Below are 14,742 nucleotides of genomic sequence, written 5' to 3' on the forward strand. Positions count from 1 at the left end.
CTTTTATCAGAATTAAGATTGTAAGTCGCTAAAACTCGCAGTTAGTTGAAATTTGTGAACATTTTATTTTAGTTTTGCTACTTGGCATTTCACGTAAAACCTTTTTTTTCTCCCTTTTTTGCAGTCTGCCAAGGCACGAGTAACCGGCTCACCCAGTTGGGCACTTTTGAAGACCACTTTCTGAGCCTTCAGAGGATGTTCAATAACTGTGAGGTGGTCCTGGGGAATTTGGAAATTACCTACATGCAAAGGAATTATGACCTTTCCTTCTTAAAGGTTAGTTCAGTCAATTTGATTGTCTTACCCAAAGGATAGAAGGAAATATAAGGAGATAAGGACCTTGAGATAATGTAGTTGGAAGTGTATTTGCTTTTGCTACAGCAGTTATGTGTCCTGGGGGAACTACAGATGCAAGTTTTATCAGAAAACCACTTCACCAGCTAGTGTCAAGTCAGAGCTACGAAATAGTGTCAGAGAGAAACAGGCTGGCCTGCTGTTTCACTATCATCAGAGACACTGATATTAAGCATTTAACCATTGCTGTCGCTGTGGTATCCTGGGATATTGGCTCTTTGAGAAAAAGACAAAGTCCTACTTTGTAGCATTTTCCCATTTCCTTGGTGTAAACACTCCCCCTCTAGTTGAATCCCAGCTGCATCGCTCCTTCCATTTCCCACATGTCTCATGGTGGGCTCTCGTGAGCCACCAGGAGCCAGCTCTGAAAGCTTTGGAGTTGGGTGGTAGTTGAACTCTGGGTTTGATTGGCTTTCTGGGTTCTGTGTTGCTTTTTATAAGAAAGTGTGCAAGACGGATACAACACGAATAGATAAAACGATTTCATTTTCTTCTGAGCATAGTGAACACCAAGTGAAACGAGAGTCAGAGCTTTGCTAAATAATGCACGTTGCCCTTTATAATCACCAGCAGGCTCTAGAGGCAGAAGTACCTGAGTCATCGTAAACCCTGTCACCTCCCCTATCCTCACTGTAGTCATCCACCTGCTTTATAGTTGTCAGTCACTCGCGTGCGTGGTTGGCTTAGGTGTTCTGGGCTTTCTTGACCCATTTTAGACCTTGCATATTTGAGCTCTTGACAAGAGAAATAACACATTGACATTTGATCTCCTTAGACCATCCAGGAAGTTGCCGGGTATGTATTGATTGCCCTCAACACGGTGGAGAAGATTCCTTTGGAAAACCTGCAGATCATCCGAGGAAATGTGCTCTATGAAAACACCCATGCCTTATCCGTCCTCTCCAACTATGGCTCAAATAAAACTGGACTGCAGGAGCTTCCCCTGAGAAACTTGCATGGTGAGAGGCCAGGGCACCGGGAGGATGGGGCTGCAGACAGCAGCTCAGACCAAAATATTTTTTAGTGCCACTCAGAGAAGACTTTTATTCATCAAATACAAATGTATTGAGCACCAGCTCTGGGCAAGGTGCAGTAGGTGGAAGTGACTAAGAAGACAGTAGGTGATGGAGAGGGAAGGGAAGTTTTAAACCCGGTACCACTTCTCCTATATTCGTGGGGAAATATTCAGAGAGTGAGTAAGAAATGGTAATGGTTCTGGGACATAGAGACCAGATGACCTTGGCTGAATAAACTGCCAATCCTAATACCTGGACCTCAGGTGTAAGGGACATACATCAAAAACCTCCCCTACTTGGGACAGTCTTCAGAGCAATGCTGTAATACAGAAGAACAGAGGATGACGGTATTGCAGAAGAACTTTGAATTCCTGGGAGTAGGTCCCTCGTGAAGGTCCCTCAAGTGGAAGCTAAGATGATAGAAGGGATAGGAAGTTGATTTAAATAAAATTGAAGATAATGAGGAGCATGCCCTTGCTGTGTGGCAGGTGCAGTGCCCATCCCATTGCATCAGCAACTTCACGCCCACCCTTCAACGCGGGTGTTTACACTCCCACCATCTTACACATAAAGAAATGGTGGTAAAGTCATTCTCCCAAGGTCCCACGTTAGTGAAAAAATGGCCAGGAATGGCCACCAAAGCTCTGCCCCCAGGGTCCTCGCCCTTCCCATGTGCTGTGCGGTTGTGACGGGAAGGGAGCCCATCAGGAAGAGGGGGACGAGAGCAGAGGGTGCGTAACAGAGGGGGTCCTGGGAACGGTAGGAGCCCCACAATGGATGTGCTGGGATGAGGTGATGCATCCAGACCGAGCTCAGAAGCGGCTGGCACAGCCCTCCAGCTGGGCTCCTGGGGTTGGCCATCCTGTAAAACTGCCCGAAGACTTTCCACCCACCACTTTAGCTGCTCAGAACACCCACCCACATGGTCTGCGTTTATGCTAATACTAATTTGTGCTATTTACACGTTTTGCAAAATGGTCTGTACATTGAGCATGCCTCAATCTGCCCGTCTGGCCTCGTGCTATCTCGTGGTGACAGGCAGATGTGGTTAAGAGCATGGACCCCGGAGCCAGGATGTCTGGGTTCTAGCCCTGGCTCTGTCACTCACCAGCCAGATGCCCCTGGAGCAGATCCTCCCTGTGTCTCAGTTTCCTCCTCTTTAAAAAACGTGCATAACAATGGTAACACACTTCCTGGGGGTGTTGAGAAAATTAAGTGAATTTCTGTGGAAAAAGCACTTAGGAGTTATTCCTGTTGTTGGTATTATTTCTGTTGTTGGCATGGGATCACATGAAGGCAGATTATTTAATGTTATTAAATCCTTATTCTATGTGAATTATTTAGTAGTAATGAAGCACCGTTGTTAATAATTAACTCAGTGCCCACCACAAAGTATAAAATCATCAAATACTGAAAGTAAAAATAAAAGTGACTGCTGCCAGACTGATGACCTCTTCCTCTGCCAAGCTACCAGTCAGGGGCACCTGGATCGTCCAGGACCTTTGCTGCCTTCCTTTTACTTCTCACATTTGCAGGTTGTAGGTGTTTTGTAAGGCCCCCCCTTGACCCTCCATCGTGCATTCTCTCCTGGCACCGTGGTCTGTTGTCCTGAGTGTCACAGCAGCCTTAACGCCCCTACGTTGTGTTTCGGGTCTGACCTCTCAGCAGAGATTTATCCTCTTGACTCTGGCTGCCTCCTGACTAAATGTTCTCTCTTGATTGTCCTGCTGTCATCTTTGACTTTCTACCCAGTGCTCCACAATTTGGCCCTTTGGGACCTCCCAGCCTTCCTTCTGTGATTCCTTTGTTCTGCACCATCCGCGGAAGCCAACGCCTGCCTGGCCCTCCGACGTGCGTTTGCTGCAGTCTTCTGGCTGCGGAAAGCCTGCTGCGCCCTCCCCTCTGTATTCCACAATATGCTCCTGTTTCTGTTCTGGGAACTGTCATTCTTTACAACAGCCTCAGAGCTCTTCCCGGGGAGGACCTTTCCTTGTCCACATTGGTACTTTGTGCTTGTGGTAGTCCCATTCCCTGCTGGTGGCGGTGGGGGTGGGGGTGGGGGGTTGCCAGGCTTTATTTATGTATCTGTATTGAAATTACAGACAGTCATGGGACTATTGTGAGGATTAACTAAGATAATGCATTTCAAGCAACTCGCAGAGTACCTGGCCCTGTCATGTGTCATGCATGGTCTCCCGTGGCATGAGCTCATTGACCCTGTGACCTGTCTACCTTGTGAGCTCCTAGGTCCTCCTTATCCTTGCTGCAGTGGATTATGCACATACGACATAGTAACCGTGTCTGTCTAATGTCGTACATGCAATACTCTCACTTTGCTCACCCTCGAATTTTTTTAGCCATTACAGATTTTTCATGTTGTATTGTTTCTTCCTTTGAAACAGTCATACCGGTCCTTCATGCCCTTTGCATTCCTAGTGTCCACCATCTCTTCATCAAACATACAGATTCTTCTCACCTTCCCCTCCCACTCCCCTGCCACTTTTTCTGGTGAGGAGCTCCAGAGGCAGCTCACAACATCACCCCTTCTCCTGACCTCCCAGCCCACGGTGGTGACTGCCACCACCTGTCTGTCCCGTTTGCCCCTTATAACATCACACACCTTTCTTCCTCCCCGTATTTCTGAATTCTGATAGTTTGTGGATCAGAGGCCTATTTCAGGAGGCAAACCCTAACCCCTCCGCAGCACTATCATCAACTCATTTTTCAACTGCCCCCCCCCTCCCTCCGCCACAGCTCTATAGGGAGTCTTGCTCGCACACCGGCATTATTTTAGCAGAAGTCAAAATGTGAAGAAGTATTGCATATGTACTTTGTGGAAGTTTAAAGACAGGGCCGTTTGATAACTGAGGTTCTTTTCACGCGCAGAAATACTACAAGGCGCTGTGCGCTTCAGCAATAACCCTGTCCTCTGCAACGTGGAAACCATCCAGTGGCGGGACATCGTTGACAACGATTTTATAAGCAACATGTCGATGGACATCCAGAACCAAGCGGGCAGGTGTAAGTGTTCCATAAATGTCCTCCGCCTGTAGCTCCTGTGGGTGGGACAGAGCTGTCGTGTGTTGGGGTGGTGAGATGACAGAGAACAGAGTTCATGTTTAAGCCACATTCATCTAAAGCAAAAATAGCTAACTTATCCGGGACAGAAGGTAAAGGCTTTTTCTCGTGACGGCATGCCTGCTAACAGAGCAGATCACCCCCTCCACGACAGCTGAGCCCTCATGTGGCCATGGAGAAGAGCTGTCGGCCCGGGCATGGGGGCTTCTCCCGTCATGCCCGGAGGAGACAAGCCAAACTTTTGTGTGCTTCCGACTTGCTGCTGAGCCTCCAAGCAGCGCCAGGCTCTCCGGAAGCACGTAAGGTGACCTCTGCCCTCCTACACAGAGCCCCAGGCAAAGTTGGGCACGGTGCACAGGGGGGGCGTTTGTCCACATTCCCCTGGTGCCAGTGACCCGGTCCCTGCCATTCATTGGCAGAGCGGCCCGTGCCAGGGAGAGGCTGGCAGGGGGCCAGGCTGTAGGTCGGGGCAGCACCACTTGGCCCCTTGGCAGTCCTGTGTGGGAAACTCTGAAGACACATGTTTACAGTTACCAAGCTCCGCTTGGCTTCTCCCTTCCTGATCTCCCTGGTCTTTCAAGCCTTTAAAATAAGAAGTCATCACCATTTCCTGCTTCTCTGTTTCCCTAAACTGTGCAGTGGATGCACGTTTTTGTTTTGGGGTAGGTTTTTTTTGTTTTTGTTTTGTTTTGGTTTTTTTTTTTTTTTTTGGTGTCAAAGAATTTGGAGTTCACATGGATCTTCAAAATTGACTAGAGCCCCTTTCTTGTTACTTCATTTTATCTTATTGTTCGTATTTGTTTGTTTATTGTAGCGAGATACCCTTAACATAAAATTTACCATCTGAACCATTTTTAAGCATACAGTTCAGTGGTATGAGGCACATTCACACTGTGATACAACCATCACCACCATGCATCTCCGGAACTCTTTTTATCTTGCAAATACTGAAACTCTGTCCCCATGAAACAGTAACTCCCCCTCCCCCTCCCCCAGCCCCTGGCAACCAGCATTCTACTTTCCATCTCTACAGTGTGACTGCTCTAGGGACCTCATTCATGGTCTTTGTCTTTTTGTGACCAGCTTCCATCCCTTAGTGTAATGTCCTCAAGTTTCATCCAGGTTGTAGCATGTATCAGAATTTTTTACTTTATATGGATGAATAAACATCCCATCATGTGTATATATGTATGCACATGCTTTGCTTATCCATTCATCAGTTGATGAGCTCTTGGGTTGCTTCCACCTATTGACACTTGTGAATAATGTCACCATGAACCTGGGTGTTGAGCTCCTTTGTTTTATAAATACATTATTCCAAGAGATATTCGGCATGGTACCGTGTTTTCAAGAAACTGGAAATTTTGTTCTACAGTGCAAAATTTTGTGTTACCTGTGACATCCAGGTTAACCTTTCTGCAGCTATCTAATGGACAAGTGGGGAGTTAAATTGTGGACATTTATAACAACAGAAAAACTGACACAGGAAGGCTGTGAGGCTAATACGGATTTGCCATAGACTGAATCAACCAGCCCAAATGACACACCTGTCCTCATCACACCGGGACTGTGGGAAAGAGCCTGAAAGAAAATGTTGGGAAGGAAGAATGATAGATATATGTAGGAACAAGATCCAAATATGCCAAAGCTACGAACTGCAAACTGATATGGTTATTGAGTTAAGAATAGATGGGTAAGGGGATCCCTGTGTGGCTCAGCAGTTTAGCGCCTGCCTTTGGCCCAGGGCATGATCCTGGAGTCCCGGGATCGAGTCCCACGTCGGGCTCCCTGATGGAACCTGCTTCTCCCTTTGCCTGTGTCTCTGCCTCTTTCTTTCTTTCTCTCTCTCTCTCTCTCTCTCGAATAAATAAAATCTTAAAAAAAAAAAAAGAATAGATGGGTAAGAATAAGCTACACATGTAGAAGAGAAAGACAGTAAGAGTAAGCCTTGCTAAATTAAATGTCCATAAAGAAATGACATTTCAAGCAAATGAGGGAAGGATTTATTATTCAGGAAATCATTCCAGAATGATTGAACTATAAAGGGGAAAAGTATCAAAGGGACAGAACTATAATGATTTTTTTTTAAAAAAAGACACTGTCCACCTGCTACCTGTATTCTCCTCATTAATTACCCAGCAGGAACAAGAATAGGAGCCTGCCACTCCTTTTGTGCTGAAGGAACCCCTGCCCCAGCCCAGTACTCTTCATGGCACATGTGTCTTCTGAGAACTTGCCTCATTTAATTTGTATCTAAAAAAATCTCACGGGATCCCTGGGTGGCACAGCAGTTTGGTGCCTGCCTTTGGCCCAGGGCACGATCCTGGAGACCCGGGATCGAATCCCATGTTGGGCTCCCAGTGCATGGAGCCTGCTTCTCCCTCTGCCTATGTCTCTGCCTCTCTCTCTCTCTCTCTCTCTCTCTCTCTGTGACTATCATAAATAAAAAAATAAAAATAAAAATTTAAAAAAATCTCATAAGGTGATTAAAGTATTTTATGGACAATGGATTTGAGATTCAGAAGGGTCACCCAGAGCACCCCCACGTGATGTTATTGCTGCTGTAGCTTGGAATTTGAAGTTAAATTGGGTGGGTTTACTGAGGGAGAAATTAAAAAAAGAAATCAGTCATCCACTTTATACACCAATATACATTCCAGATTGTATGATGTATAATGCATTGCTGAATATATATGTAAGTGCTAGGAAAGAAACATAAAGATGGATATTGGGAATACCAAGTTGAAGAAAAGCCAGTTGGATACCATAAAAGAAAACTTAAATATGAAAAAAATCTTAATGACAAACAGCAAAAACATTGTACATCAACTGCTTACCTTGAAAAGGGTTGATATTCTTGATAATATGATCGTATAAAGTAGTCTTAGGTATCCCACAAAAAAAAAGATGAACCTCTCAAAAAAAAAAAAAATGGGCCAAAGACATGAGCAGTTTGTGCCCTCCACCTACAAAGATGGCCAAGAAATAAAGTAAAATGTTATTTCTTACTGTTGTATTAAAAAGGTCAAAATAAAATAAAGAAGCATTATTTTTGCCTTTGCTAAAGATTTGGATTCCTTTTGATTTTTAGATACCTGGATCAGGAGGGGTATGGAGAAGCAGAAATTCTTATATTCTTCTTGTTGGCATATAAATTAGTCAAATGTGGTCAGAGATAGAATTTCAGCAATATGTATTGAAGCTTTAAAGTATGCACTCCTCATGTCTAGGAAGATTACGAAAAAAATATTAAGAGGAGTGAAAATTCCAAGGATATAGAAAAATATTTTTGTGCAAGAATATTCCTTGGAGCCTTATTTATAATGAATGTTGGAAATAACTTACCTATGTAAAAATGAGAGCCTGGTCAAAGCCATGCCATTGAAAATCATGTTATTTAGACGGATATTTAAAGGCATGGAAAATTACCATGTTTTATTAGCTTTTTTTAAGGTTATGATACAAAGTATAGTGTGACATCAATTCTTATATATGCATATACTTATGTATATATTGGTTACCTCTGCATGATTCTCATTTCTTCCTTTTTTCTATTATCCGTATTTTATTTTTTTAATATTATTTATTTGCGAGAGAGAAAGTGAGCAAGCAGGGGGAGGAACGGAGGGAGAGGGAGAAGCAGACTCCCCACTGAGCAGGGAATCTCAATGCAGGGCTCAATCCCAGGACCCTGAGATCATGACCTGAGCCAAAGGCAGATGCTTCACTGACTGAACCACCCAGGTGCCCCTCTGTTATCCATATTTTTTTTTTTTTTATGATAGTCACACAGAGAGAGAGAGAGGCAGAGACATAGGCAGAGGGAGAAGCAGGCTCCATGCACCGGGAGCCTGATGTGGGATTCGATCCCGGGTCTCCAGGATCGCGCCCTGGGCCAAAGGCAGGCGCTAAACCGCTGCGCCACCCAGGGATCCCTCCATATTTTCTATAATTTGCCTGCATTTCCTTTTTTGTCACATAGGGTTAATAATAGAATTATAAGCAAACCTCAATTCATTGGTTGGCATGTGTTTTTCTGATATGGGAAGGTGCCATTAAGCATTTTTATTTTAAATATTTTTTGTTTGGGGACGCCTGGGTGACTCAGTGGTTGAGCACCTGCCCCTGGCTCAGGGCGTGATCTGCCGTCTCAGGCTCAAGTCCCACATCAGGCTCCCTGCCTGGAGCCTGCTTCTCCCTCTGCCTATGTCTCTGCCTTTCTCTTTCTGTGTCTTTCATGAATAAAAAAATAAAATATTTTAAAAAATTAGTAAGTAAATAAATAAATAAATAAATAAATATTTTGTGTTTCGTAAACCTACTACATTCTTATAATAGGGATTGAGAACTGTAAGTTTAGGGCAAACAGTAAAAATAACATCACTGTGCAGACACAGGCACTTTTAACACTTCTGGGTACTGATTCTCTTGCCTTTCTCCCTCTCTGTCTCTTTACTTCTGTCTCTGTCCCTCTCATCTTCACAGCCCGCACCGTGCATTTGGGGTTTGGCCTCACCATCTCTCATGATTCCTAGGAGCACCAGCATTGCACTAATGCCCTTCACTTGTTGGGTGACTGGAAAGATTTTCAGTCTCATAAAGGTGTGTCCTAGTTCCACAGTAACTTGGGAAATCAACAGCTCTTCCATTTGAAATCTAAATTCTACCGGGAATTAAATTCTTCCTGACTGTAGGAGACTTTGGGGCACACATGACCTCCTTCAGGTTGATGTGTCTTTGCAACAAAAGATACCTGCACGGCTGATCTTTTTCCAACAAACTTGGGTAGTCGATCTGTTCTCTTTATACAGATAGAAGGCTTTGGTCTTCAGGTATCTCAATGCTAATGGAAAAACGAAACACAACCGATGAGATTTAAAAAACCTTGTAGCTGTAATTTGTAGTTGATCATTTACAAAAAAACTGCAAAAACCGATCGACATCAATATTTCCATGCAGTAGCTTAAAATCAATAGCTACAGGCTTAGCTAATCAGCAAAGTGATGCGCACTGTGAACATTGGACCCTTTGAGCAGCGTCAGGACCTCTGTCTGGCTTCGGGTCTAGGAGTCTTTATTTGCAGGCCCCCATCTCCCCAAGATCACTGACCCCCTGGTCACTCGAGACTGGCACAGTGGGTGTAGTGTGTGCACCAGCCCCACCAGACTGGACACCCTTCACACTGAGATGCTGGAAGATCCCCAAGGCTAAACAGATGTGGAGATTGGACCATTTCGACCTCAGTTTTCATGGCCTGTGACAAGTCAGTAATTCTCCTGTGTTGGTTTCTGCAGCTGAAATGTCAAAAAAGCAGAACATGGTTCCTCTTTTTTTTTTTTCCTTGTGATAGTCTTTCGAGTCATCTTACAAACCAACCAGCAAACAAACCAACAAAAGAATAAGAAATGTGAAAGCTGTTCCTTGTTTCTAGGACGTCACTTTGCTCAGGGCAGGTTGTCATCAGTTCCTTCCATCCATTCTCTTCCTCTGAGATAGGAATTTAACGATTACTTTCACATTTTAGGCCAAAAGTGTGATCCAAGCTGTCCCAATGGAAGTTGCTGGGGTCCGGGAAAGGAGAATTGCCAGAAACGTAAGTCAGCAAGCAGAATTTCAGATAAATGTGTGCCCACGTCCCTCCCCTTATACTCATAGGTGTTTGCCCTTTGACGGCTCCAAAAAAGCAGTTGCGTGAATGACATCCTTGCAAATCTCCCTGCATGCGGTTAATCCGGTGTGGGCCATCTGGGGCACTGGAGCTTGTCATTAATGAGTGAAAGTCAGCCACACAGATGCCACCAGTTTCTTTGAACTGTATGTTTGCTGCATTTTCCTGGGAACAGAAGACTTGCCCGTGTTACCTGAGTTTCAGGACACTTCTTGTTTTCTCTCCCTTGGGGGCCCGTCTACACAGAAGCACGAGCAACCCTTTTAGAAGGGTTCTGCTGGGATCCTTAGCTGAGGAGCATGGGTGGCCAAACAATCTGGGGACAGCCCCCTTTTCAAGTTCACTGCCTGTCGTTCAGTTTGCTTGTGATGTGACTATTGGGTCCTTTTACACACTGCTTTTGGGCACGCACTTCTGTTATTTGGTGTGTTTCCGTATCACCCGAAATCTCAGCTCTCGCCAGCATGTAATTAGTGAGCAGCTCTAGAAGTCTAGACCTGATCTGATGAGTCCTCCTAAGTGATTAAAAATAAGTGGGAAAAAGAGGTGCAATAAAGAAAGGTCATGATTCAGTGTACTTTGGCCAAGTGCGGATGTTCGGGAACTTGGACGAGCCGGGCAGCCACTAAATTCATCACTTTGTTCACCTTTTCACCTGCTGTTTGCAAGTACCCTGCAAGGCCCCTGGAGAATGACCCCTCACCCCCCTCCCTGGCTCTTCAGCTCACCGGTGACCTTTGCTCCTTTCCAGTGACCAAAATCATCTGTGCCCAGCAGTGTTCGGGGCGCTGCCGCGGCAGGTCCCCCAGCGACTGCTGCCACAACCAGTGTGCCGCCGGCTGCACGGGGCCCCGCGAGAGCGACTGCCTGGTAAGGCCGGCCCTGCCCAGCAAAGCAGCGGCGTTTGTCCTGCCTTCACCACTTACTTCGTGACTTCAGGCAAACTGTAGGACCCCTCTGTGCCTCGGTGTCCCTGCCTGACGATGCTGGATGGTGGCCTGGGTGGCACCACGCCTGTGGAGTCCATACCAGGACCTGGGGGAGGAATGAGCAGCAGCACTAAGTGTGAGCTGTCTGGCCTTGGAGTTGGCTGTGGCCAGCCGCACTGTTGTCACGCTCCTCATTATTCCGCTTCAGTACAGTGGAGGCGACAGCGGAAGGCCCCTAACATACCTCTACAGAGGTATTGGGGGACATACCCGGAGCCACACAGACCTGAGGTCCGCGGCTGGAGCTGCACCCGGATCTTCTGACCCACTCGCTCTGCTCTTTCAGAGCCTCCTGCACCCCCCACCCCCACCCCACCCCACATCAGGGGCCTTGGAGCACTCACATTTGCCCCCATTACTGCAGAAAGGCCTGACAGGAGCTTCCCTGCCCCAGCGGGCTGTGGGCCCCCCCGAAGGTGGCATCTCACGGTGCTTGCACGCACCTTGGGAGTCCTGGAGACATGAGGGCCAGCAGACAGGAGTCCTTGAGGTGGCCCCAAACCCTTGTGGGCTCCAGACAAGAAGGCCCACCTGGGGTGGAATCCAGAAGACTCCAGTTTCAGGGAGAGGGGGATTTTTGTTTTTATTTTGCTTTATTTTTTTTAAAGATTTTATTTATTTATTCATGAGAGACCCAGAGAGAGAGGCAGAGACACAGGCAGAGGGAGAAGCAGGCTCCATGCAGGGAGCCCGATGTGGGACTCAATCCTGGGACCCCAGGATCACTCCCTGGGCTGAAGGCAGGTGCTAAACCACTGAGCCACCCAGGGATCCCCAGAGAGGGGGATTTTTAAGTTCCAGAGGCTGCATCCCCGGCCCCAGGGATTTTTGACTTGGTTGGTCTGAGCTGATTGTGATGTGCCGCTGGACGGGAGACGGCAGGTGGGTCTGAGGGCCACCGCTGTCTGTGGCCTGGTCCCCTCTGCACAGTGCCCTCCCTCATCAAGGTTTTCTGCAGTTTGGCAATAAATTCTAAAGAATAGAATTCATATGGCAGTAAATTCCAAAGAACCTCAAGGGTTGTTGTTTTTTTTGTTTTTTTTTAATAAGGGGTACCCAATAAATTGAGTTTAAAAATAACTTCACTCCACAGTTACCACAGTAGTATGTGAACTCCATCATTTTGTAAATTAATAAAAATGTGGGTTTTATCATCGTAATCCATAAATTATCACAGCTAGGACAGTACAAGAAAAATCAGACTTTTAAGATCTTGCTGAATCTTCTAGAAGTGTTTTTGGCTAGTTTTTTTGGGGGGAGGGGTTGCTTAAATCAAATTCCTGGACATGAACTGCAAGGTGAGCTTTCTGCACACAGTTGAAACAGTCCCGAGCACCCTTGCTCAGCCTGACCCGTACATGTTGTCCCTCCTGTGATAGGTCTGCCGCAAGTTCCGGGATGAAGCCACGTGCAAGGACACCTGCCCGCCCCTCATGCTCTACAACCCCACCACCTACCAAATGGACGTCAACCCAGAGGGAAAATACAGCTTTGGTGCCACCTGCGTGAAGAAATGCCCCCGTGAGTTCATCACATGTGAAAAATTTTCATTTATCAGATGGCTGCTTCCTGTTTGGTCTCCTCTTGGAACCTTGAGTCCTTTGTCTCGGGTAGTCTTTGGGTCCATATATTTGCCTCACTGTCAGGCAGGTGACCGTGGACCTGTCCCGGTGCACAGATGAGGTGCCTGCCCCCTGCCGTAGGTGTCAGGTGATGGCTGGTGCTCTGTCCAGCAGAGTCTGTTCTCGTGTGCGTGGTGGCCAGGACAAGAAACACACCCCGGGACTGAGGTCCAGCTGGAATAGTCTAGAATATTCAGTTGTCTGGTTGGATGATTCACTGTTTAGCTCTCGTGTCTGGCAGGTACTGAAAATTAGAGTGTGTCAGAAGACCTGCCTTCTTCAGTGGTTAAAATTCTGATAAAAAATTGTGCCTCTTGAGGGAACTAAAACTCCATTGGAGTCTCTTTGTGTGTTGTTTGGTTTTAATTGTCTCAGATTGGGTTTTGCTTATCGGCATTTGCCTTCAACAGGTGGCTTGGTGTTCAGGGCAATGATGATATGAATTATGCCCTCACAGGGAAAGTCTAACGTTGTCTAACTGAAGAGCTTTAGAAACCAATCTTGATTTCTAGGAAGAGAGACTAAGAGAAAAAAAAATAGTGAGCATAGTTACAAGGGGGCAGATTTGCCCTACCAGGTTTATGGACATGAAAACTTTTACATTCTGTACGGAAAAAAAAAAAAAAAAAAAAAAACACAAACAGAATAATACACCATTGTAACGGAACTAACTTGCTAAAAATTTTTTAAGTTCCCACAACCATGACACAGGTCTAATCTTTGAGAGAGGGCCTTTACTAGGTAGGGTTTAAAAAATACGCAGGGGAGCCTGCTCCTCCCTCTGCCTGTGTCTCTGCCTCTCTCTCTGTGTGTCTCTGATAAATAAATAAATCTTTAAAAATTAAAAAAAAAAATCTTTAAAAATCCACAGAAAAACAGAGCCCGAGAGCAAAAGCAGACAATTTACTGAAAGAAGAATTACGGGTGTCCGATAATTATGTTTGAGGACATACTTGGGGAAGTCAAAACAGGAACACGTAGAGCTCCAGAAACATATTGATATTTGTGTTAATATTAACATACATAAATTACTTGCAAGTGAGCAGAGGCTCAGAAGGGGACCGTGTGCCTGGCTCGCTGCAGAACCAGCTGGCGGTACGCACCCCCAGCCAAGGGAAGGCTGCCGGGCTGGACGGGACCTCAGAGGGGGCCGTCGGCCACAAGTACTACCCGCATCCTCAGACGTGGGTAGTGCTTGATAGTACATCCTGGAGGCATCACCGACAGAAAAATGAGCTGCGAAGAGATGTTTGAAACCATGTTCTACTTGACCCATCTGTTTCCTGCCCGTGACGGGCTCTGTTTCTCCACATCAAGGCTGGAGAAGCCATTAAAGCTCTCCAACCTGCTTCCTTTTCTGTTTGCAGCCTCTCATTCTTTGTCCTTCAAGTAAATAAAACCCGAGGATTATAGGCCCTTTTCATCGGCCCCTTTATAGGGGAACATGAGACAATGGTGTGGGGCCCAGAAACACCTGGTGCCGCTTTCGCCACCTTGCTTCCTTGTCTCTCCAGGCAACTACGTGGTGACAGACCACGGTTCATGTGTCCGCGCCTGCAGCTCTGACAGCTACGAGGTGGAGGAGGATGGTGTCCGCAAGTGTAAGAAGTGTGAGGGGCCTTGTCGCAAAGGTAGGAAGCCCACAGCGTGTGGTCGTGAAGCCCCCCCCAGGCCCCCTCCGCGTCATACTTGGAAGAGATCGGAGCAAATCTCTTCCTTCATCTTGGGCCCTGTCCTTGGAGGACGCTCAATGCCAATTGACTCCTCCTTATTAGAAGCCTTTATAATTGTCGTTTTTGTAAAAATTTCCGAACACCTAGAAATGTTGCAAGACCAGAGCAATGAACACCCGTACACCTTCCACATAAATTCACCACTTTTTAGTGTGTTGCCTCATTGCATGTGTGTGTGTGTGTGTGTGTGTGTGCATGCCCTGGTCAACTTTTTTCCTGAGTTATAGGACAGAGATATCATAACACTTCACCCCTACATTTGTCAGCATATTTTCTTCCTCC

The 14,742-nt window shown here is 46.2% G+C and overlaps 1 protein-coding gene across 3 annotated transcripts in view; it reads left to right on the top strand.

The window, feature by feature from the left end:
- Window positions 1-14,742, top strand: part of EGFR (epidermal growth factor receptor) — a 197,363-nt gene that overhangs the window by 136,813 nt on the left and 45,808 nt on the right. For all 3 annotated transcript variants that reach the window (XM_038562623.1, XM_038562625.1, XM_038562624.1), the window contains exons 2-8: window positions 125-276; window positions 1,130-1,313; window positions 4,257-4,391; window positions 9,973-10,041; window positions 10,868-10,986; window positions 12,485-12,626; window positions 14,242-14,358. In XM_038562623.1, coding sequence (XP_038418551.1) covers window positions 125-276; window positions 1,130-1,313; window positions 4,257-4,391; window positions 9,973-10,041; window positions 10,868-10,986; window positions 12,485-12,626; window positions 14,242-14,358 — 918 coding nt within the window. The remainder of the gene's footprint in view (window positions 1-124; window positions 277-1,129; window positions 1,314-4,256; window positions 4,392-9,972; window positions 10,042-10,867; window positions 10,987-12,484; window positions 12,627-14,241; window positions 14,359-14,742) is intronic.

Source organism: Canis lupus, chromosome 18 (assembly GCF_011100685.1).
Source record: "Canis lupus familiaris isolate Mischka breed German Shepherd chromosome 18, alternate assembly UU_Cfam_GSD_1.0, whole genome shotgun sequence".
Lineage (NCBI taxonomy): Eukaryota > Metazoa > Chordata > Mammalia > Carnivora > Canidae > Canis > Canis lupus.